At 35.5% G+C, this 23,201-nt stretch overlaps 3 protein-coding genes across 3 annotated transcripts; 1 reads left to right on the forward strand and 2 right to left on the reverse strand.

Annotated features, from left to right (window-relative positions):
• Nucleotides 1-11,267: 11,267 nt before the first annotated feature.
• On the reverse strand, nt 11,268-14,376 carry LOC133334949 (nucleolar protein dao-5). Its single transcript, XM_061543259.1, has 4 exons — nt 14,255-14,376; nt 12,279-14,018; nt 11,956-12,123; nt 11,268-11,648 (listed from the first exon to the last, which is right to left on the reverse strand). The coding sequence occupies exons 1-4, from the start codon at nt 14,351-14,353 to the stop codon at nt 11,268-11,270; spliced, it is 2,388 nt and encodes a 795-aa protein (XP_061399243.1). The 5' UTR covers nt 14,354-14,376.
• Nucleotides 14,377-17,488: 3,112 nt separating this feature from the next.
• LOC133334950 (small integral membrane protein 8) lies at nt 17,489-17,827 on the forward strand. The gene is made up of 2 exons (XM_061543260.1): nt 17,489-17,602; nt 17,672-17,827. Exons 1-2 carry the CDS (start codon nt 17,489-17,491, stop codon nt 17,825-17,827), a joined length of 270 nt encoding a protein of 89 aa, XP_061399244.1.
• Nucleotides 17,828-19,372: 1,545 nt separating this feature from the next.
• Nucleotides 19,373-22,687, reverse strand: LOC133334951 (eukaryotic translation initiation factor 2A). The gene is made up of 6 exons (XM_061543261.1): nt 22,581-22,687; nt 21,457-22,257; nt 21,220-21,390; nt 20,833-21,007; nt 20,475-20,734; nt 19,373-20,106 (listed from the first exon to the last, which is right to left on the reverse strand). The coding sequence occupies exons 1-6, from the start codon at nt 22,606-22,608 to the stop codon at nt 19,373-19,375; spliced, it is 2,169 nt and encodes a 722-aa protein (XP_061399245.1). The 5' UTR covers nt 22,609-22,687.
• Between the last annotated feature and the right edge of the window lie 514 nt (nt 22,688-23,201).

Genomic DNA, 23,201 nt, shown 5'->3' on the forward strand with positions numbered 1-23,201 from the left:
TTGCTGCCGGCACGACGGCCATATTAACTAATTGCCTTAATTGTCCGATGTTGGTTAGCCGGCCGGTATTATTTCCAAGTGACGGCATGGATGCTGATGGCGATTTTTGTTATGATGGCAGCAGCATCAACAACAGAGACGCGTTTTGTTGATGCTCTGCTCCGGAAGAAACGCAATAAATCAAACAAATGCGTAATGGACATGGTGAATATTCGTTTTAAATTAAATTGTTAACAATTAATAATAGTTGATAGTTTTCTACGACACATTGTTAATTTTAAATTTGTATTATATAATAAAAACATATTATTGACTTTAAAATATTTTTTATCTAAGGAATTTACACCTTCGCTGTTGCCAAGGAAAGTAATTGCATTGTGTGTAAGTTAAGATAATTGTGCTGTTCCAGAGCCTACATGGATCTACACATAAGGAATGCGAATTTTGAAATTAAACATTCGTAAAGTTCTTATGCCATTAGTTAATTATGTTGCCTACTTTTAGGCGTCCTTTATTTTAATGTATGTAGTTATCAAGATAGGTGAATGAGAAAAGCTGTTGTTGGTACAATGTGCTGTCAGTAAAGTTATTCTGATTTGAAAAAAATAAAAATCTGAACCGATTTCAAGGAAACATGTCAGAGATTCATTGATATTCACTTCAGTACATTGGACAAAATTATGCCGAAACCTCTGTGTGGAACAGTAGACCGAAGCCTCTGTGTGAAACAGTAAGCCGAAGCCTCTATGTGGATGTATTTATGTAGTCCTCCGATTTACATAAAATCGGAGGAAAATATATATGTGAGCTATATCCAAATCTGAACCGATTTTGCGCGAAACTTGGCACACATCATCGAAAGATATATAGAGGCAATTACATAAAATCGGACGAACATTTATATGGGAGCTATTTTTAAATCTGAACCGATTTTCACGGTATGCTATGCCATGAGGCAGCTCTTTTTGAGTGTTTGAGAAAAAAAATTCCGAAGCATATATGGGCGAATTTGAGTTATACCATCTATTCTCGGACATCGACAAAAGTATCGATCTGCAGCGACTACAATCCCGCAGCTAAAAAGGCGGCCACGAATTCGATGGAAAGACCAAGTGGAAGACAAAATTTTGGAACACGGTCTTTCAAATTGGAAGAGCTGCGCATAAAACCGACGCGCCTGGAAATATTTTTTAAGCTCGACTTATGGAACAAACGTTCTGTCACAAGCCAGCTAATTAAGTAATAGATTCAAATTAAAATTTCATACATTTTTTCTAAATTTTATATTATTTTCTGACGAACATTTATATAACTCTTAAAAATCACCCTTTGTCTATCTAGGGATCAAAAATTAGTTCAATACAGAATTGGGACATTATCACACGTTTATGTTGTCGTGTATATATGAAACCTTTATAAGCCGTAAAATTGTATTGCCTACATCAAGGCGTCAAATGATATAACTGATGAATGAATGTATAGACTGGATTATTAATCGCTTTTATTGCTTTGAAAATACTTTGAAACCGAAAGTTTTTGACAGAGCCCCTATGATTTTTGTGTACAAAAATAAAGAAATCCCAAAACAAAATCCCCAACAATATTTTAAAATCATAAATAAAAGAAAACCGGCACCAAGCTCACACACACCCGAATAAAACACAATTACACGGCAATTTTTAACGTAATTTCTAAATTGAAATTTCGCTTTTAATTTCCTTCAATCAAGTGTAACACACAGCGCAGCGCGATCGTACGTCATTTCAAATCCGGTTGTCAATGACACTCACTGTGTGACATTGTGTGTAATAGCCGACAAAAATCACTGAAAAAAAGAAAAGTGAAGAAAAACCGGCCCATGGACAGGTGAAAAATGCAATAATATTATTTTAATTGCTTATAATACTTACATACGTTTCGTGTATGCACACACACACGTGTACAAAATGTTATTGTCACACATTTTATTTTTTTGGCAACTATTACCGCAGACCGTTAGGCTATGTCAGGTCTTGGATACATTTCGTATTTTTTTTTAATTTTTTTAATGGACAACTAGTATTTTTGTTTACATATTATGTATGTTTATTGTTATAAGAAAAAACAAAACAAGTGTGTTTATGTGTATGTCTGTTTACTAAACAATAACAACAACAACAAAATAAAATACAATATATAATCATGCACATCTGTACATGAATTATACTAAGAAAAAGAAGAAGATATACAAAACCAGTTGAGTTACTTTCGCTAATTGCAAGTGAATGGATAATTCAGACAACAACAACGTTAAGTGCAAATAACGAAAACAGATAGTACCTTCGACATTTCGAAAATCAGATGGTGCCGTTATATAGCTGTCTAAGTTTGATTCATTTTGGTTCTGGACTATCTCAAAATTCAAAAATGCAACTACTGATACCGGCAGGTGTCGTGACACACTGTTGCAGGGCGGCGTTCTGACAGCTCCTAAAAATTTCAGGGGCATAGTTTTAAAGATTATGCCTAAGGTACTTAGATAGATGTCTTGTACACAGCATGCTGTTGCACTATTATGTTAAGAATCAATGTACTCTTTTGTGTCTCGTACCATCGCTCGTTACCGCGATACTGGTAGCGTAGCCCGACGTCTAGGAAGTGGACGGAAGAAAGCAGGAACATCAGCAGAAATGGTTCGAAAAGTAAAGAAGCGACTTGATCGAAACCCAGGTCGCAGTGGCCGAAAAATGGCTCGTGAGCTAAACATATCGCAATATTCCATTCGACAAATATTAAAAATAATGACCCCGGTGCATAATGACCCAACCAGTGCAAGAACTTACCCGCAACGGAAAGAAAATAAACTCAAAGGAGCAATAATGAAAATAAACTCAAAGGAGCACTTGGCCGAAAGTGGTGAACTGCCGAATTTAGTTTTCTCCGATGTGTTCATCATCGTTGTTGGTGGCCAACCGAAGGTGGCCGGCCATGGTAATGGTGTGGGCCGCATAACAACCGATGGTCGCTTTCCGCTCGTATTAATCGATCGTGGCATCAGAATAAATGCCGAATATTATCGCGAAAATGTTCTGGAGTGTGTATTAAAAACAAACATTTTGGCCACAAACCTTGGACATTCCAACAGAACTCAGTACCATCGCACTCTATGGTTACAAAATGAGGTTCCTCGCTTCATTTCCAGCGCACAATGGCCACCAAAATCTTCGGATACCAATCCGTTGGACTATTGTGTCTGAAGCATTTTGAAAAGCAAGGGCTTCGCCGGGAATGGGCCAAAATACCGCAGAGCAATATTCGGGCAGCTTGCGATGGTTTCATTGGACCAATTCGAACAAATCTAAACTTATTCTAAAACTTGATACTATTTCCGAATTTTTTTTTGCTTTCATTCAATAAACAAACAAGTGAAAAAGCGTTATGTTCGGCCGGGCTGAACTTTGGATATGGGGAACATACCAAAAAGTGTACCTATACCGACATTTCTACAAACCGATTGTGGTTCTAAATATTGGTCCTTGAACCCATGTCTCTTTTGACCAAATTTGTTTCAGAAAATTTTTATTTCATCCCAACTTCGCCCATCTTATAATTTCTTCCAAAACTAGTTCATGTTCGAACATGGGGAATATCAGTCCACCCCTTCTGGCACCTCCTTCACATATATGAATATATATATATATATATATAAGGTTAATTATCGAAACTTACAAACCGATTGTGGTTCTAAATATTTCTATAAAAATTTAAAAATTATGGCGTTTGACTTCGATGCATTTTTTATACCCTCCACCATAGTATGGAGGGTATATTAATTTTATACCCTCCACCATAGTATGGAGGGTATATTAATTTTGTCATTCCGTTTGTAACTCATCGAAATATTCATTCCCGACCCTATAAAGTATATATACATTCTTGATCAGGGTAAAATTCTAAGACGATCTAGCCATGTCCGTCCGTCCGTCTGTTGTAATCTCCTGAAGGAATGGAGATAGGGTGCTGAAATTTTGCATAGGTTTGTCTTTTGTCTGCAGGTAGGTCAAGTTCGAAGATGGGATATATCGGTCCACGTTTAGGCATAGCTCCTATATAACAGTACCACCTATTTTCGGTATTTTGGGGTTCTTTTCAACCGTTTTTCAACCGAATACGCTGAAATTTGCTACATTGGGTACTAAATGTCTCCACAAAAAATTATAAATATAGGTCCACTTTTTCTGGTAGCCCCCATATAACGGTTCCTCCTAATTTTCAGTATTTTGGGGGTTTTAATCGTATTTTTCCACCGAATGGACTGTAATTTAGTATTTTAAGTTCTGAATGGTACCAAATCTCTCCACAGAAAATTATTAATAAAGGTTCATTTTTTCGGATAGCCCCCATATAAGCGCGTTTTTTACCCGAATTCGCTGAAATTTGGTACTTTCAGTTCTTATTGAGTAGTAAATCTCCCCACTAAAAATTATAAATATCGGTCTATATTTGGGATAGCACCCCTATTAGGTTACCCCCAATTTTCGGTATTTTGGGTGTTTTTGTTACTTTAAGTTCTTATTGGGTACCAAATCTCCCTACTAAAAATTATAAATATAGGTCTATTTTTTCGGACCTATATTTAAATTTTGATTTATTCATCAACACAACTATGTTGTCAGGGCATTATAACTTTATACAGCCTTTATAACGCCGCAAAATATTGTATATTTCCGATCTCATATCTCGACCAGCTGAGTCGATCTAGACATGTGTGTCCGTCCGTCTGTTCATTATAATTTGTAAACACGATAAAGGCCACTGTTATGGATGGGTTTTGGCCTGCATGTAGGATGGGTTTTAGCCCATGAAGACTCCTATTGTTTTTGGTAAAGATCGATTATTATTTGGGGTTGAAATAGACCAAATACTTAATTTTTGTCGTTTTTTCGGGCCGGAGGCAATTATGGCCCGAACATCACGAAATTTTACATAGAGAAGGGGATCGGGCCAAGGAATAAGCATGCCTATTTTGATAAAGACCTTGACTTTTATTTACTCCTGAAGGACATAGACCCGAGAAGTTCACAGTATATTCAAGAGGAGTGGTTGACCTTTAAATTGATACCAATTATATTGTCGTATGTACTCGGATGTGGAGCAAAACTTAATTATTTATTGGTCCTTACGTATTCATAAATTATTTAGTAACCCAGAGGGCAGAAATATAGTGATGATCGCTTTAAAAATTTCCAAGAGGTTCCAGTTATGGTCAAGGACAACGCGTGTAATTTTCGGTGATGTTCACATAAAAAATTTGGGATGAAGTGGACCGAAAACATAATTTGTTCTGTGTTTTATGAGTCGATCTATGGGCCACAAGCCGAAGATCACAACACAACCCACGGTGAAGGGAATCTGGACAAGTAATTAGAAGGTCTGTACTAAATATTGTGAATATTCGGAAAATATATCCGTGTAAGGGGCTGTAAGAGGGGGTGTTGACCTCTAATTAACTATCACAAAATATTTCCCAGGCTCGAAATAAAAATCCGCAGAATGTTAGAGTCTGGTGGTAGTTGTGTAGGGTATCGTATGGTCGGCCCCGTCCGACTATACTGCTCCGCTCACTAAATTTTCTAGTACTTTTTGCTTTATTTGTGAACACAAAATATACACTGGTTGCCAAAACTAAAGCAACCAAAATTGCAAATATAATAAATGCAGTATAACTTTTTCAGAAACAAACATGTCGTGTTTTTCAGTTTTAAATCGGATACTTTATTCACTTAAAAAAACCATAAATGCAAAATTTATTGTGAAATAAAAAATAATACATGAAAAAGTGTACGAACAGATGAGCTCTGATATTTTAATTATTTTTATCGTTATAATTACTATGTTTTGATTTATACACCTATTTCCATCCTTGTAGATTATTTTTAAAAGGATTTCATTACAATAACAGATGTCTGGTTTTCAATTATGACTTACCGATAAAATAGCAAATTATCAGTGATTATGAAAATAATTATTACAAAAAATTATAATTTTCATTCACATTTTGGAAATTAATTAGGCGTCGATTATGGAAAGCAGCCAAACTCCAGTTGCGAGTTCAAAAGGCAACGCAATTGAAATAAAACTTAACATTATGGACATGATGCAATAATAAGGTGATGTATACCAACAAAAACCTTTGTTTTTGTCTCGATTATCTGTCAAATTTTTCCATATAATATTTCAAATGGTTGGCAACACTGCACATCGAATTCAAGTAGAAATTACCCACTTTGACATTTAATCAAGACATCAGCTGCACTAACTACCATCAGTTCTGTGAATAGATGTTGACGTTTAGAAAAATGTTCAATCAACTGCTCATATTAGCTTGAAGGCGTATTTTCGACTACCAAAAGATGCCGTTGTGTACATAGATGAAGCCTTAAACCCTGATTTCGGAAAATCCTGGCGGTCAACAGCAATTCTTCCTCTCTTAAAAATGTGTGCAGCTCTGATGTTTTTGTGGAGGGAAGTTTTCAAAAGTCCCATAGCAGTGACTTCAACCTTGGCATGGCTAAACCGACAATGTCAGTGGTTTTCGCCGAAGTTTCGGCGAAACAAAGTTCCAGGGTGTTGTCGGATGTATTGATTATGCACACGTACATATCATGGACCCAAAAGAAGATGTTCGCCACTTTCTGCCATTCATTTGGAATGCGTGTTGGTGGGCCATAGCAGTTAAGGTCTTCTGAAATGGCTTCCACACATCATCGATAGTGGCTTTGGTTTGACACAAAAGTCCGCATGCCGCGTGCTACATTTGGGTGAGCTTCCATCCGGGCAATAAGGACTTCAAATTGTTCTTTTGTAGTAATATTAACCATTATGGGAAGCCTAAAAAGTTCAGTTATTATAAACAGCAACCAGAAATAAATGGTTGCCGAAAAATTATATTTGAAGCAACTGAAGTTGAAAACAGTTGCCATCCATAATGTAAATTTTGCAGGGACCGAAAATAACAGTTATTTTTTAAAATGCGAACAAAAAAATCTTCATGTTAGAGACATGGGACACCAATAGTGTCATATACCAACAGATTCGTGTTGAGGAGCCCATTAAGGATATTGAGTGATCTTGAGAAAACACTCTCAGTTCCCATGTTAAGGATTATTTTTAACGGAAAAAATAAACGTTGATTTTTAACTGTTAAAAATGATTTTTATTTTTTCCGTCAAAAATAAAAGTCTTTTTGGGACTTTTATTTTTTCCGTCAAAAATAACAGTTTTTTTGGGACTTTTATTTTTTCCGTCAAAAATAAAAGTCTTTTTGGGATTTTTATTTTTTCCGTCAGGAAATAAAACTCTTTTTATATAAAGAAGTTTATACAACTTGTAATCAGTTATAAAATTACAATTTATAAATCTCTGTCCTTATTACAATAAGTGACATTTATTATATTCATTTTTTTGTTGACTTAAACCTAACAAAGAACAATTTAGTCAGAATATTGAATTTCTAACAACCGGTACACATACACAAGTAATCAAGATCAAAGGTAAAAAATATTTGTTATAAATTTTTAAAAAATAGTCTAGTGTACCAAATCATGAATATAAATTAAAGAATCATTACCCTGACTATTAGGTCAAAGGTTATATAACTGGTACCAAACTCTATATGTTTATTTACGTAAAAAGACTTTTATTTCCTGACGGAAAAAATAAAAATCACAAAAAGACTTTTATTTTTGACGGAAAAAATAAAAGTACCAAAAATACTTTTATTTTTGACGGAAAAAATAAAAATCCCAAAAAGACTTTTATTTTTGACGGAAAAAATAAAAATCATTTTTAACAGTTAAAAATCAACGTTTATTTTTTCCGTTAAAAAATAAATAATTAAAGTGGATTTTTTTTATTTAGGTCACATAATAACAGTTATTTTTTACCTGATTTGATATAAGTTATAACCGTTACGGTCCCTGAAATTTTGCAACTGGCAACGCAACTAAACTATGGTTGCCAACCGTAATCGACCCATAAATTTGAAGAATTCGAAATATTTTATTACTAAAGCTGTTGTGATAAATACTTGCAATCGAATATACTCTATTAAAAATGAATAGGTCATGGAGTATTTATTAAAAACTATTTATTTCATAAATTAGAGATGGTTCATCGAGCTTGAGGTCGATGAACCATCTCTAATTTATTAAACATTCGAAAGGTCGAAAAATCATAAACATAACTATTTATTTCGCTACAGAGGGGTCTACGATCCGAAACAAGCGAGTTTTACTCGGCCAACGTCTGTCACAACAATAACAACAACTAAAATGCGACAATTTAAATACCCCAATCTTTCTACAGCCCAAAAGTATGCAAGTCTGATAATTATTCTCATTTGTATGTCAGCCAAATATCACTAGATGACGCACATTGTTGTAATAAAAAACACTAACATATATATTTGCATGTAACATACAGATGCAACGGCGCTTCGTTATTTTTATTTTTTTATCCCCTACGTCACCCAGACCATCTCTGTACAGAAGGATATAAGCTGATCCGTAGTTTATTTTGAGAATATACCTAGGAAACACATTTTGAGTGGATTTACGAATGTCCGCTCTTCTTTCGTTATGTCTAAGTGTTTTTTGTAATTAACAGATTTGGCGCAGCTCATTTAATTTGACAAAAGTAGGCCTTTGATTTCTGTGAGAATCGATACAGATGTAGATACAGCTCCCGATTTCATCCGAATTGTGCACAAATCCAATGTTTGTCCGATTTTTGTAAAAATATTATTAAACCAGTAAGGAAAGTCGGACAGGATACCTCTCACCACTTTGGGTATATTCAAGAAATACATCCTAAAGACGTCGCATTTTCGAAGGACCATTATCGTGAAATTAAACGAACTTAAATATGTGATCTTTATCCAATCCCTACACATGTCATTCTGCAAACTATGCTAAATTTTGTAAATCGGCTGCACTGTTAAAAATTTAATATCAATCAGATACCTATTGATTATTTGGTTTACAATCAACATGAATAGGTCGAAATCATATATGGAAGCTATGCTATATCTAAATCTGAACCGATTTCAAGGAAACTTGCCAGAGATTAGTTTACATTAACTTCAGTACGTTGTGTCTATCGGCCATTATTTAAAATCGGACGAAAATATATATAGGAGGTATATGTATATCTGAACCGATTTTCACGAAACTTATCACTCATCATTTTAGACTTAATTCAAAATTCATGCAAATCGAAGGACAACATTTATCTAAAATCGGGCGAAACTATATATTGGAGATATATCTAAATCTGAACCGATTTTCACGAAACTTATGGTGTTTTTACACGATATGTATTTTACATATGTGCTGTCACTTATTTCATCCATATGTAATTCCTTATGTGTGTCAAAATTAGCGGCGTACACAAAACATTTATTTTTGTGTTAAAATCGGCATATGTATTTTACATATGACATAACCTATAAACAAAAAAAAAATCACTTTTATTTTTTCTTAAATCAACATCTTTTTTTATTAAACACCTACAAACGAAATAATAATTTGTAAATGTTGCCTTTTCATCCTTTTCTTTGACTTGCAATTGAAATATTTTCTTCCAACAATGTGTTTCATTCAAACATGACGAGTTCGATTTCCATATGCAAAAAAGTGACAGCACATATGTAAAATATAAATATCGTGTAAAAACACCATTAGCACACATCATTCTAGACTTAATTCAGTTAGATATACGCAATTTCGTGCAAATCGAAAGATATATAGGGAATTTTTTGTTGCACCATTTACATTAAATTAGACGCAAATATATATGGTAGTTATATCTAAATCTGAACCGATTTTCACCAATGGCGATACACCATTGGGCCAAATAAATGAGCTGTACCAAATTTCATCCAAATCGGATTGTAAATGGGACCTGTAGTTTGTTTACAATTTAACATGAACAGACGGACGGACGGTCATGTATAGACTGGCTCTCAAAAGGATCCATGGTTATGCCTCCATCCCTTTGCTTGTTACAAACATATGCACAAAGGCATAATCCATAATCCAGTTTAAAGGTCCCTCAAAAATATTCTTTAAAAATGTATGCCTTGTGATGGTCCCTTAAAAATATGTTTAAAAAATCTACGCCTTGTAATGGTCCCTCAAAAATATGTTTTAAAAAGTCCACGCCTTGTAATGATCCTTCAAAATTATTAAAAATTTTTGGTCGATAACGGTATCCTCTAATTTCTGATATTCTAAGACTTTTTGATATGTTTTCCAACCGAATAGACAATAATTTCATATTTTAAATTCTGATAAAGCGACATACTACTTTTTAGAGTCATGACCTCATATAAAATCCACTCTCAATTATAGTAAATACTAAATCGCACCCAACTATGTCGGTACCGACAACACGACAAAAATGATAACACCACCATTAATTTTTAGTTGTTTTACAAAACATTTGTATTTTTGTTTTCCACATATTAAAGCTAAATAATATTAGATATATATATTAAAATACATTTACAAATATATTTAATATAATGCTTAGTATAAAATATTTATTTTCAATATTTTTTGTATTTCATTGACACTATAAATCTAGTGATGATGACGATGGAGAAGAGTTACAGTTAAGATTTAAGGTAAAATAAAATTGCTACTGTTTGTGTGACATTGCAAAAAAATAATGCCACAGAAAGTCAAAATAAAATTGTAAAGTTCAATGTCAAAATCAGTATTTCACAAAGGTCTAAAAATAATGGTCATTTAAAAAAAATATTTATGTGTGCATATATGTATGTACGTAGCATTGTAGAAGATATTATAACATAACTCTCAACTCAACAAAGCGCGTTACTCAAATTTAATGGAATTGACGCCCATATCAATTTGTCCTCCACGATAACTACCACGCTTCTTCTTCGTTTTTTCATGTTTGAAACTTTTACCGCGTGTAAACTTTAAGTCACGATTAGCTTTGTCGCCCCAGGAACCAGCAGCATTTTTCTGTAAAATTTTAAGGATTTAAAATGTGTTTTGTTTAACAAGCAAAGGGGAAACAATGTGGGCGTAGAAGCAACATGAAATCTTATCATCCTCATTGGTTGTTGGGTCACAAGGAAACGATGTAAATGGTTGACTCTGTTGGGCGCGGTGGACTAAAACAAAACTTAAAAAACTAAAATTGGGATAGGTGGGTGTGTGTGTGTGGTGAGAAGGTGAACTATCTTAAACAATTATGATTTAATCATCGAAGGTGATCTTTTTGTTCGGCGTCGCTGAATTATCAAAAGATTTGTTGAAGGGTTTGTTTGCACCGCCGAAACCACCACGTCCACCTCCACGGCCGCCACCTCCCCGACCGCCTTTGTCGCCAAAACCTCCACGTCCGCCACCACGACCTCCGAAACCTCCACGGCCTCCTTTGTCACCAAAGCCACCACGTCCACCACCACGACCACCGCCGCCGCGGCCACCCTTGTCGCCGAAGCCGCCACGACCGCCACCACCACGTCCACCTTTTCCATTTTCAAAGCCACCAAATGACTTGCGATCACCAAACTTCTTAAATCCACCATTAGCCGCCTTACCACCTTCTTCGCCACCATTTGTATTATCTTCGTCCTAATAATCCAACCATCGACAATCATGAACATGAAAAAAGGAAGAAGGAAAACAACACAAATTAGCAAAGAAATCAAAAAATCAAATTTTCTTAATTTAAAACATAATCTTTCGCTGCTTTAATGAAAGTGCCTCAAAATCATGTAGAATTGTATTAAAGTATGCATAGATATGCAGCTAATTTGTTTGTGTGATGCTGTTTCCTTGTTCCTTTTTTTCGTGTCATGTCTTTGAGGGGCATGATTGGTTGCATGTTGCTTTACACCGCCATACATCTATCATACATTCAATACATTGAGGCACTTACCTTAGCTTCGAAAGACATGTCTTTAACTCTTTCATCTATTTCAACTTCTTCTTCACGCACCCTTCTGAATGGTTCGTTTTTCTTGGGACCATCCACCGACTGTGGGGTTTTTTGATTCTTATTAAATTTGCCATTATTGGCTGGAGTTGAAGCAAATCCTTTGGACTGCTATGTATAGGTTATGGAATATTTCAAGAATAATAAAAACATAGTAAGATATGAAATAGATTTCAAATACACTTAATGTCGAGGGATTGGGAATTGTCAAAAAATATTACATAAATTGATATCCAAATCTCAATCCCTCCAATATGATTTAATACATACTCTAAAAAATATTCGAAAATACTTACATTATTGAATCCACCTTTAACAAAGTTATTGTATTTGTTATCCTTCTTTTCGGCGTTACCATTGGTTTCACTGAATTTTCTCTTTTGTCCGGGTTTAGCTAGAGGAGTCGCAGCAGCGGCAGGTTTCTCTTCCTCTTCCTCTTCGCTGGAGCTATCTTCATCACTATCCTCGGCTGCTTTCTTGGCAGGTGTAGCTGCCTTGGCTACATTAGCTTTTTTAGCTGGTGGTTCATCATCCGAATCATCGGAGTCTTCTGAACTCGATTCAGCTTTTTTGGCAACAGGTTTGGCTGCAGGTTTAGCTGTTGGCTTCTTTTCCTCTTCTTCTTCGGATGAAGATTCTTCAGAACTCGATTCAGCTTTCTTGGCAACAGTCTTGGCTGCTGGTTTAACGGCTACAGCAGGCTTCTTAGCAGCTGGTTCTTCATCATCAGAAGAATCTTCAGAACTGCTACTTTCAGCCTTCTTTTTAGCTGCAACAAGTGTTTTGTTTACTACGGGTTTGACAGCTGGTTTTTCATCTTCCTCACTGGAGGAATCTTCACTGCTGGATTCTTTTTTAGCAGCGGCGGCAGCAACGGGTTTCTTAGCCGGTGTAGCCGCTTTAGGTTTGACTTCCTCTTCTTCGTCGGAGCTATCTTCACTGCTGCTGGAATCTGCTTTTTTGGGAGCAGCCTTAGCTGGGGTAGGCTTTGCAGCTGGCTTGGCAGCTGGTTTTTCATCTTCACTGCTATCCGAAGAATCATCAGAAGATTCTGCCTTCTTTGCTAATGGCTTGGCAGGTGTTGGTTTTGCTGCAGCTGGCTTGGCAGCTGGTTTTTCGTCCTCACTACTATCATCTGATGAATCGTCCGAAGAGGCGGCCTTCTTGGCAGCTGGCTTGGCTGGTGTTGCTTTGGCTGCAGGCTTAGCTGGTGTGGCTTTAGCAGCGGGCTTTTCTTCTTCGCTGCTATCGTCTGAAGAGTCGTCCGAAGACTCGGCCTTCTTAGCGACAGGTTTAGCAGGGGTGGCCTTGGCTGGTGCGGCTTTAGCAGCTGGTTTTTCGTCGTCACTGCTATCATCCGATGAATCATCGGAAGAGTCGGCCTTTTTGGAAGCCGGTTTGGCCGGTGTTGCTTTAGCAGCTGGCTTAGCTGGTGTGGTTTTAGCAGCAGGTTTCTCATCTTCACTACTGTCGTCGGAAGAGTCATCTGAGGAATCAGCCTTTTTAGCAACCGTTTTAGCTGGTGTTGGTTTGGCAGCAGGTTTAGCTGCTGGTTTCTCATCTTCGCTGCTACTGTCATCGGAAGAATCCTCGGATTCATCTTTTTTAGCTACAGGCTTAGCGGGGGCAGCCTTAGCGGCTGGCTTGGCTGCTGGCTTTTCATCTTCACTGTCATCAGAGGAATCATCGGAAGATTCAGCCTTCTTCTTTGCGACACCATTTACTTTAGGTGTTGTAGCGGCTACTGGTTTTGCTGCAGGCTTCTTTTCTTCCTCACTGCTGTCATCAGAGGAGTCTTCTGAACTGGAAGCAGCATTTTTCGCTGCCGCGGCCTTATTGTTCACAGCGGGAGCAACAGTTTTCTTGGGAGTTTCTTCCTCGGAGTCGTCACTACTATCATCTGAGGAATCATTTGCCGTTTTCACATTGGGTATTTTTGTTTTACTATTCTGTTGATAGTATTTCAAAATGTCTTCCAATTTAGGAGAACCCTTACCCACTGGAGCCTACAAAAACCAAAAAGAAAACAAAAATAATAAAAAAAAAACTAATAATCAGCACATGTTTTTTTCTCTATACAACCAGTGGTGCCCCACACACAACACATTTACACAACAACTACACACGGCCATTGGTAAAACGTGTGCGTGTTCTTCAGCACCCCGGCCCGACCACATTGTTTTCATTTGAGAAAAATTTGAATAGCTGCTGGTTAAGTTGGTGTGAATGTGGTGATACATACCGCTTTAGTTTTGTGTTGAAAAACTTGCGCCAAACTTTTGTCTTTTTTCAATAAATATTCGTGCACAATGGCGTCAATTAGTTGGCTATCAACTGCCATTTTTATTTTCTATTTATTTAATACTTTTTTATTAAATTAATTAATATTTTACGTTTTCTTTTTTCACGTAGCGACGACCAACGACTGCACCGAACACGTGTGTTTGACTTTATGAGAGAGCACGATGAAAATCAATCCACTGAAATGTTGGGAAAGTCACTTAGATTCGATAACCACATTGTTATCGATTTTAGTGGGTGACACAGAAATAGAAATAAATTGATCCATGCTTGTGATCATGGCACAATAAATAGGTAGTAAATTTCTACTTGAATTCGATGTGCAATGTTGTCATGCTACCATGTGACAGATGGTCGAGACAAAAACAAAGGTTTTTGTTTTAATACATTACCTTATTATTGCATCATACTTGTGATCTATGCATTGGCAAAATTATTTGTTAATTACTATATAGTGTAAGGAAATTTGTCAAATTGATCAAGCGGTATGTCAACTGATGTCACGGATAGGTAACCCTCTATGGGGGTGTGCTTAGAATAAACAGGGTTATCTATTTTGTGATTTCAAAAGTAAACGTAAACAAAGCTCATATGAAATATTTTTTTTTTTCATGTCATATATTTTTTATTATAAAGTTTGATAGTTGAAATGTATGTGTGGAACAGTATATTCCATGGTACAATTATAAAAGGTAACAGCAAAGCCCAGCTGATTTGATTCCAACGTAATACTAGTGTCAATATGAATATGAAAAGTTGTTTTTAAAAATCACCCAACAGGAAAATTGAGAACGTATACAATTCGAAATTGTTCTTTATTAAATGTCCTCCCTATTCAATTTACTCAATCTGCCTGTTGAGAAAGTTTAGAGAAGCAAATTTTTTTTCATGGAATAACTCGAAATTCCCAGCATGTTCATATGTGTTACACATATAAGTGGCAATGGCTCAATTATAGGAAAGATGTGGAAGCGATAGAAATATCAATTTTATAGATTTTCATTCGTGTTTTTTCAATTTTATTTTGAGGATTCGAAAATATTTCATTTTCAAAATAAATATATGACCTGTTCCCGTACTGCAAGAATCTACTACTTTTTACTACGATAACGAATTTTCCTTTATGATATCGAAGAAAATAGTAAAATCGAGTATATTCTTGCAGTACGGAATCAGACCAATAATTTGTTGATAATTTGTTTGTTTACATTTTTCTGTCAAATGACGTTGACACTAGTATAACTTACAAAAACAAAGTTGTATCGTTTGTTGTACAACAACACTTGCTGTTACCTTCTATTATTATACCATGACTATATTCAAGGTACAATTATACAAGGTGGCACAACTTGAGGTAAATAACAAAAAAAAATTATCATAAAAAACATATGCAACAAGCAGATGTGCTTATTTGAAATTTTTTAACGCACAACTACAAACGGGAAATATTTATTTATTTATTCAATTCATTACATAATACTAAAGCCTTCAAGGCCAATAAATAGTATTAACAATCATAACATTCCAAGTAGAACTTATAAATAAACGACTATCTAAATATAACCTAATTACATATAATATGTTATAATATAATATAATTGGCTCCCCAGCCATAACAAAAAAAAAAAAAAATACTCAAATAGATGCAAGTACTGACCACGATAGCAACAAATATAAACAAGATTAAACAATATTAATCAAAAGTCATGATTTCTTCCCAAAATACCATGTATATAACTGCAATAATTTTAGTAGAACTCCCACTTCCGATTGCACCCCCAGAAAAAATAACAACATCCGTGTAAAAACTGAACAAATACTTGAGCACGCCGTTGCCAAGTTGACACCATTCGGTGTCAATTTCGGAATACCCATTCCATTCCACTCTCTTTTTGTTCCTACAGTAATGCCAATTAAAACTAATATAATTCCTCCGACCTTTGAACAACTTAAATCAGAAGTGTTGATAGTTGTCTCATTGTCTTTCCACCATTCATCGATTTTAGATGGAACTGATATTTGATAATGGCGGTACCGCCTCCTATAGAATGCAAATCTGGTAATTTTTACAAAAATTTGTGACCAGCGGTTATCCAAATAATGATTTTGATGGCATTAGAGTAGATTTTCCTAGCAGGGAATCCTGGGAAAGTGGTTCCTTACCTCTGACCGGCCTGTCGATATATACGACGCTAAAGATGTTTACTGCAAGGAATTGACCATATATAACTAATATAAACATAACGATCTCTGTAGCGTTTTTATGACAGAAAGCAGTTGAGATAGTCAAAACTCTTACTGCTGATAATGTAGGACCGGTGACTATATATATCGATAGTCAAGCCGCCCCTAAGGCACTAAAGTCGTCTACTATAAACTCAAAAGCGATTATTGATTGCTAAGTTGCTATGCATTAAATACCACAGAAAGTTAGATTATGTTGGGATACTGGACATAGCAACATAGAAGGGAATGAAATAGCCGAAGAAGTTCGTAGTCGTCCATCTTACCGATTGATGAAACTCTACAACCTCCTATTGGCTATTTCATTGGAAAAATCCGAATGAGCTACTGTGAGGTAGTCGGCAATAGATGGTCAACAGAACCTGGAACCTTGCTGTCTCTTAGTAAGAGAGATAGATAAACAAATTATTGTAGGGATTATAACAGGTCACTGCAGGATTAGATTGCTCACATCCAAATGGAACATTAACAAAGGGGATTAAACGGCATATACATTTGAACTTTTTATCGGGTTAACCTACTTTATGAAGATTTATTTGACATATATGCAAAGGAATTGATAATTGAAACCCACTGGGTTAACGAAATCCGGTTAAATGTAAACGTACTATTAGAGCCGGTAGCTTCTACACGACCTGTTTAATAGACATTGGAAACACACAAACATTTAAAACAAAATTGACATCTCTGAATTACCCTGCATTTAATATTCAATGTTATCGATAGTTATCGTTATTGGCAACACATTATAATTTACACACACATGTGGGTACGGGGGGAAATATGAGTTGGCTACACTATGCTGATTTGACGTTTTGGTCGAATTACAAAAGCGAACAACAACAAGCATTATGTTATAACAGGTCTAAAACCAAAACAAATAAAAAACAGTAATTTAACTATTAGGATAAATTTTAACATTTAATAAAAAATGAGTGGCAAAGAGGCAGAGGGAAAACCGACTCCTCCAGTTGGCGATGGTATACGTCAAATTCGTACCACAAATGTTTTTCGAGTACTCAATTTTGAGCTTTATACTAGGCCAGTAAGTAGTAAAAAACACATTTAACTCTATAGGTATTGTTAGAATTTTTAAATTTGATTTCTTTTTTAGAATAAAATCATTATGGGCTTGGGTCTTGCCGCTATAACTGGTGTCTTTGGCTATATAACATATATGCGAATGAAATATGAGAGTTTGGGGTATTATGCCGCGGTCCAAGAAGATGGACGTGAAGTTTTCACGAAGAAAAAATCCAAATGGGATTAGATGCTAAAAAAAGGAAATTATATTGTTGTTTTATTTATTTTAGTTGATCAAGCGTTTTTATTCAAATATAGTTTTTGGATTAGACAAAACTTAATTTTAAAAAATTTTTGTGACTATATTTGGCTTGAGTTTAGGGGGGCTCGTCTCTTGAAGTATGTCCTGATTTAGATTTGGTGAGTTTACTTGTGGCAATTCTTATCGTTCTCTGTTCAACTTGCTTCATGGGTCTATACAAGGCAATTCGGTCTAAAAAATATATATATATATTTTTACTTTTTGTAAATGTCTTTTTTATTTTTGTGGAAATTTACACTACAAACAAAATACACAAAACGAATTGCCAGAAAATTGCTGGTAAGAGCAATTTTTTTTCATTTCTGTTCCCGTTAAACCTCTCTTCTACAAACAAAGACTTGCCGCGTGTAAACTCACCTAATCTAAATTGGGACTATGGAGAAAGTCATACATTTTCGTGACCGTATGAAATGAAAATGCTCCATGCTCCATTTTCTAATGCGAAATTCGACATGTAAAATCGCATAATATTTGACACACACAGAACCAGCAAGAATCTACTATGACTGAGAATTTTCTCCTTTAAAAATATAGAAGGTTTTTGGTTGAGCGAATATTTAAAATATTTAATTAATTTGTTGTCAATTAAGAATATTCTAAATTATTGACTGCAACATATATATCTTCATATATGAAAGTCATTTATCCCATATGAGTATACCCAGTTCTCTTTTTGTTATATATGTATGTATATTTAACAAACCAGTTTTGTTAAAAAAACGCATGTGATGTTGTTTTTTTTTAGCAAAATGTGATCGTTTATTATCGTATTGTTCCTTCGAATTTTGTGGGAAATTGTTTTTGTTGTTTTCTTTTTATTTTCTTAATCGCATTTGTTGTAAATATAAAGTTGTTGTTTATAATAGTTTTTGTTTTCTCATTTAGGATAAATCACAATTATTTTCGTTCTGGTAATTTTTTGACTGATGTTTTTTGTTGTTGTTTTTAATTAATACGGTTATTGTTTTTAAGCGCATAAAATTAAAAAAATATAATGTATTAAAAAATAAAAAAAAATATTTTGGAATCTGTATTTTTTAATAACAAATAAAAAATATACATGTAATATATAAAAAAATAAAAAGATAGAATTGCTAGAGTTGTTTGTTTTATGATGATGGGTTTGGTGGCAAAGTAAAACGGACTCCTTTCCAAACAAAATCGCGGAGCAAATTCTACTGATAAAGAAATGCCAATAGTTTGTATAGGAGTGGTGGAAAGGTTGGTGAGATAGATATAAACGATGATAAATTAAAAATTCGAAATCGAAATCACTATTGTAACAAAAACACAAAAGGATCATATCAAAACCAGGCAAACATGCAACAAAGCTTTACGGATTTGGATTGGTTTTCGGATGAAAAAGGGTTTTTTTTTGGGAAAAGAATATTTTTTTGTAATCTCCATATTGGAAGCGTAAGTGTGGTTAAGTTTGATGAATAATTTTCATAGTTAACCTCGTAGCTCGATTTAGTTAGACAATTTCAAAGCTTTCAATTCTTCCAAAAACTTGGCTTCCATAGCGATTTTATTGAGTTGATTTAATTCCAAGACTTCTCCCTGTTCTTGGCGAACCTTCAACTTTTTGATATCGGACAATTTTTTGGCAACATTACGGATTTTCTTGTCTTTCTCCGGATTGGCAGCCTTTTTCGATGGCTGTTGTTGCGGTTGGGCAGTTTGTGGTTGTTGTTGTTCTCCGCCTCCTCCCTGATTTCCTGCTTTGTCTTGGTGTTGCTCCGAAACATTGTTCTCATGGGATTTCTCATTATTGGTAGCATTGTTATGCTGATTGTTGTTTGGTTGCCGTCTTTGTTGATATTGTTGTTGATGTGGCTGTTGGCGACGATTGTTAGGATTGCGCTTATTTTGTGGACGCTGTTGTCCATTTTCATCTTGTTGTTGATTGCCTTGAGCAACAGTAGCCTCGCCATTTGAGGGCGATGATGCAGCAGCACCAGCATTATTTTGATTCAAATTAACTTGAGGCGATTGATTATTGTTACCAGCGGCTCCTCCTGCTCCTCCCTCACCTTTGGATTCCCTTCTTGCCTTAGTTCTATCAAAGTTATTACGTTTCTTGTTTGCCTGATTTTGTTGTTGCTGCTGCTGTTGTTGGTTATTGTTATGTTGTTGTTGTTGATGATGTTGTTGTGACTTTTGAGCACCTTGTTTCTTATTGTTGGCTTGTGAGGAAGAATAACCTAAAACAAATAAAGAAAACGGCAAATTAATGATTTGTGGCTAATTTTATTTATAACTTAAGATTTAAAATTATGTTACTGCAATTCGTTTTCTTTCGCCTTGCTTAATTTTGTACTCATCACAAACAAACAATGCTATTGACGTCTCTTATGCTGTGAATAATCACCACCACCTCCACCACTACCGCCATATGGTTTATAGCGATTTGTTCCTTTATTAAATGTATGTCGTTGACGCCCAGCATTGTCATTCGACAATTGCTGTCGACTACTACAATCATCGTTACTGCGATGTTCCCTCCATGAGCCTGGTCTCATTATTGGTTTATCTAAATCGTATTTTCTTTGCCAAAATTGACGTTCTTTACCTGGTGGTAGACCTGGTATGGTGCTTTGTGGCTGTATAATTTTGTCAACATTATTGCCACCACGCAAATGTGGTGGTGTATACACCTTTTTGCTGGCTTCCGGTTGACTTGATTTGATACCCTCCTGCTTGGCCTTGGTTATGATCGGTTCCGTAAAAGTATTCTCGGCAAATTGTTGCCATTCAACGGCCAATAACTCCTGACCTTGAGGCCAAATTGTTTCGTGCATGAGGGCCCCCGAATAGTGGTAGACTTTGAAGCTGCAATGAAGAGTTAATGGTAAATAAATAATATTTGAATTATTTGAAACGACAATTAAAGTTTGTATTAAATAAATCATTCAACCGTTTGGACTCACCCATTTCCTATGCGTAGTCTAGGAGCAGTTGTGGCTGTTACAAAATATTCTCCATTAGGACTCCATTCAAAATGAGTAGTATCGGGACATTTGATATTGGCTATCATTTCCTTCATTTTAACATCCCAGATTTCCACATTGCCAGGTAAGTTTCCAAAACCAGCTAAAACGACTAGTGCTAAGGAGTTAAGGAGAAAACCACAATACAAATGCAAGGAGAAATATAACATAAATTTGAACTATTTTTTGATAGATTCAAACACAATCAAATGAGCTTAATATAAACCCATAATTTCTGACTGAAATTATATCCTTATATTCATCTCAAAACGTTATTTGAACCTACAAAAATTATTGACAAAAAAGACTTTGTTGTAAAAAGGATATGATTTCCAAATGGATTGAAATAGGCACAATTGCGTGGACCTTCCTTGAAATCGAATATAACATCGCATTTCAAATTGTACAAAGCTGCCTTCGATGGCATATAACCATAGACAACGACAAATTCCGTTGCTTTGGGACTCCATTTGACGCAATGCACTGGACCTTCCTTGGCTAAAATAAAATACCGAATAAATTAAACAATATTTTTCGACAATTAAACAAAACTTTTATACTTACACAGTGGCACCGAACACGAATCGCCCTTGGTATTCAAGAAATGCAAAGCTTGATTACCATAGTACGATGCGCCGGTCTTGTCCACCTCGGTACTGGTTAACAATAGCAGACCGGTTCCACGTTTATTCCACATCATTTCAACGCGATCCGCATTGAAGAAACTTTTGCATGCCAATGTTTGATTTTGTGCCAATGCCGGATACTTGTACAACTTGCACATGGATGGTGCACCTTTGGCTCCCGGTGTATATATGGCAATAAATGGTGGACTACTACCGGGTCCCACCGATAGTATGCCACCTTTGCTACCACCGATTTTCTTGGTGGTAGCATTAAAGCCTTCTACACCCTGTGACAAATCATAGAACAGTGATTCCCCACCCACAACGATAGCGAAAATGCCCTCGTCCGATGACCATGAGGGTTCCCAATCAGTTTGTTTTTTCTGCACAATGCTGAATACTTGCTTGCCGGTGGCTATTTCATACACGAACATATTCGGCGATCCCTCGGGAATGTCCTTGGTAATCACATACAGTTCCCATGTACACAGATAATTGCCACGCGGTGAGAATTTTAAATAGAATGCCTTGGGACGTGGCAGCGTGCACTGCAATTGCCAGTTGGCGGTTTGCAATACCTTAACCTCCTGTCCATTTGAATAGGCAAAATAGCGGCCATCTGGGCTGAATGAAATTGATCGAGAATTTTTCGTCTCCTCTCGTGGTAAATTCGACTTGTGCTCGTAAGGCTGTTTCGAGCCAGACGAAGCCCACAGTTCTATTCCCACGCTAGAGCGAACTGTAAAAAGACAACAACGAAACGAGAAAAAAGAAAGAAAGAACAAAGAACACACACAGTCACATTAAAAAAAGTGCCAAAACAACAACAAATATGTGATGAATATGATGGAAAACACTTGAATTTCAGAGAAAGCAAGCACACGCAAATTTTACGACCGAGGATGAGTAATGAAAAAATTTTCAAGACAGTTTTTCGTTAAAAATTCGCCCACATTAGCTTTAACTTTCTATTGTCCCGTATAAATCTATGTTCATTCTATCTACTCGTGCAAAATTTAGCAGATTTTATAAATTATTATTTATTTAATTTCATTTATTTACTTGCAAGGGCAGGCGAATCTACAGCCATAGCCAATCAAAATCTAACCTCAACTAGTCAACCTCATAAAAAAGCGCACCATGATACGTTTCTGTAAATGTTTGTAAAGCTGATTGGCCATATGTCAACAATTTTGACGGGTCTTGGCGTACTACAGTCAGTGCAGGTTATATGAAACCTGTATGAATGAACAAATGTTTACTACGGAAACATTTTTTATTTATTGTAAAAGAATAAATGAGAAAAAAGGTAGATATACAAGGTAGCCGCATCGGCGAATTTCTATTTTGATATGTCAAAAATATTTTGCCAAAACAAACAGATTGACAAGTTTTTTACACAAATTCTTGTAGAAAATGTTAATAAAAGTATTGCCCAAAGAGCTTTTCGAAATTCGGAGATTTTCATTTATATTTTTTATTAAATATACCTTGATGAGAACGGGGCCCAAAATCAAGTTTGAGGCTGATATTCTTTTATAAATTCACATTTCGTACAAAGCCAAAGCCAGGCCTTAATCCTCATATGACTTTCCATCATTAGGCTGAAGGTAATTAAAAACAAAGGTTTTTATTTTGATTTTATTTTTCGATGTTATTATTTAATTAATAATTAAACAACAA

Source organism: Musca vetustissima, unplaced genomic scaffold, assembly GCF_032173495.1.
Source record: "Musca vetustissima isolate MV318-11 ecotype Yass unplaced genomic scaffold, APGP_CSIRO_Mvet_v1 utg53149, whole genome shotgun sequence".
Classification (NCBI taxonomy): Eukaryota; Metazoa; Arthropoda; class Insecta; order Diptera; family Muscidae; genus Musca; species Musca vetustissima.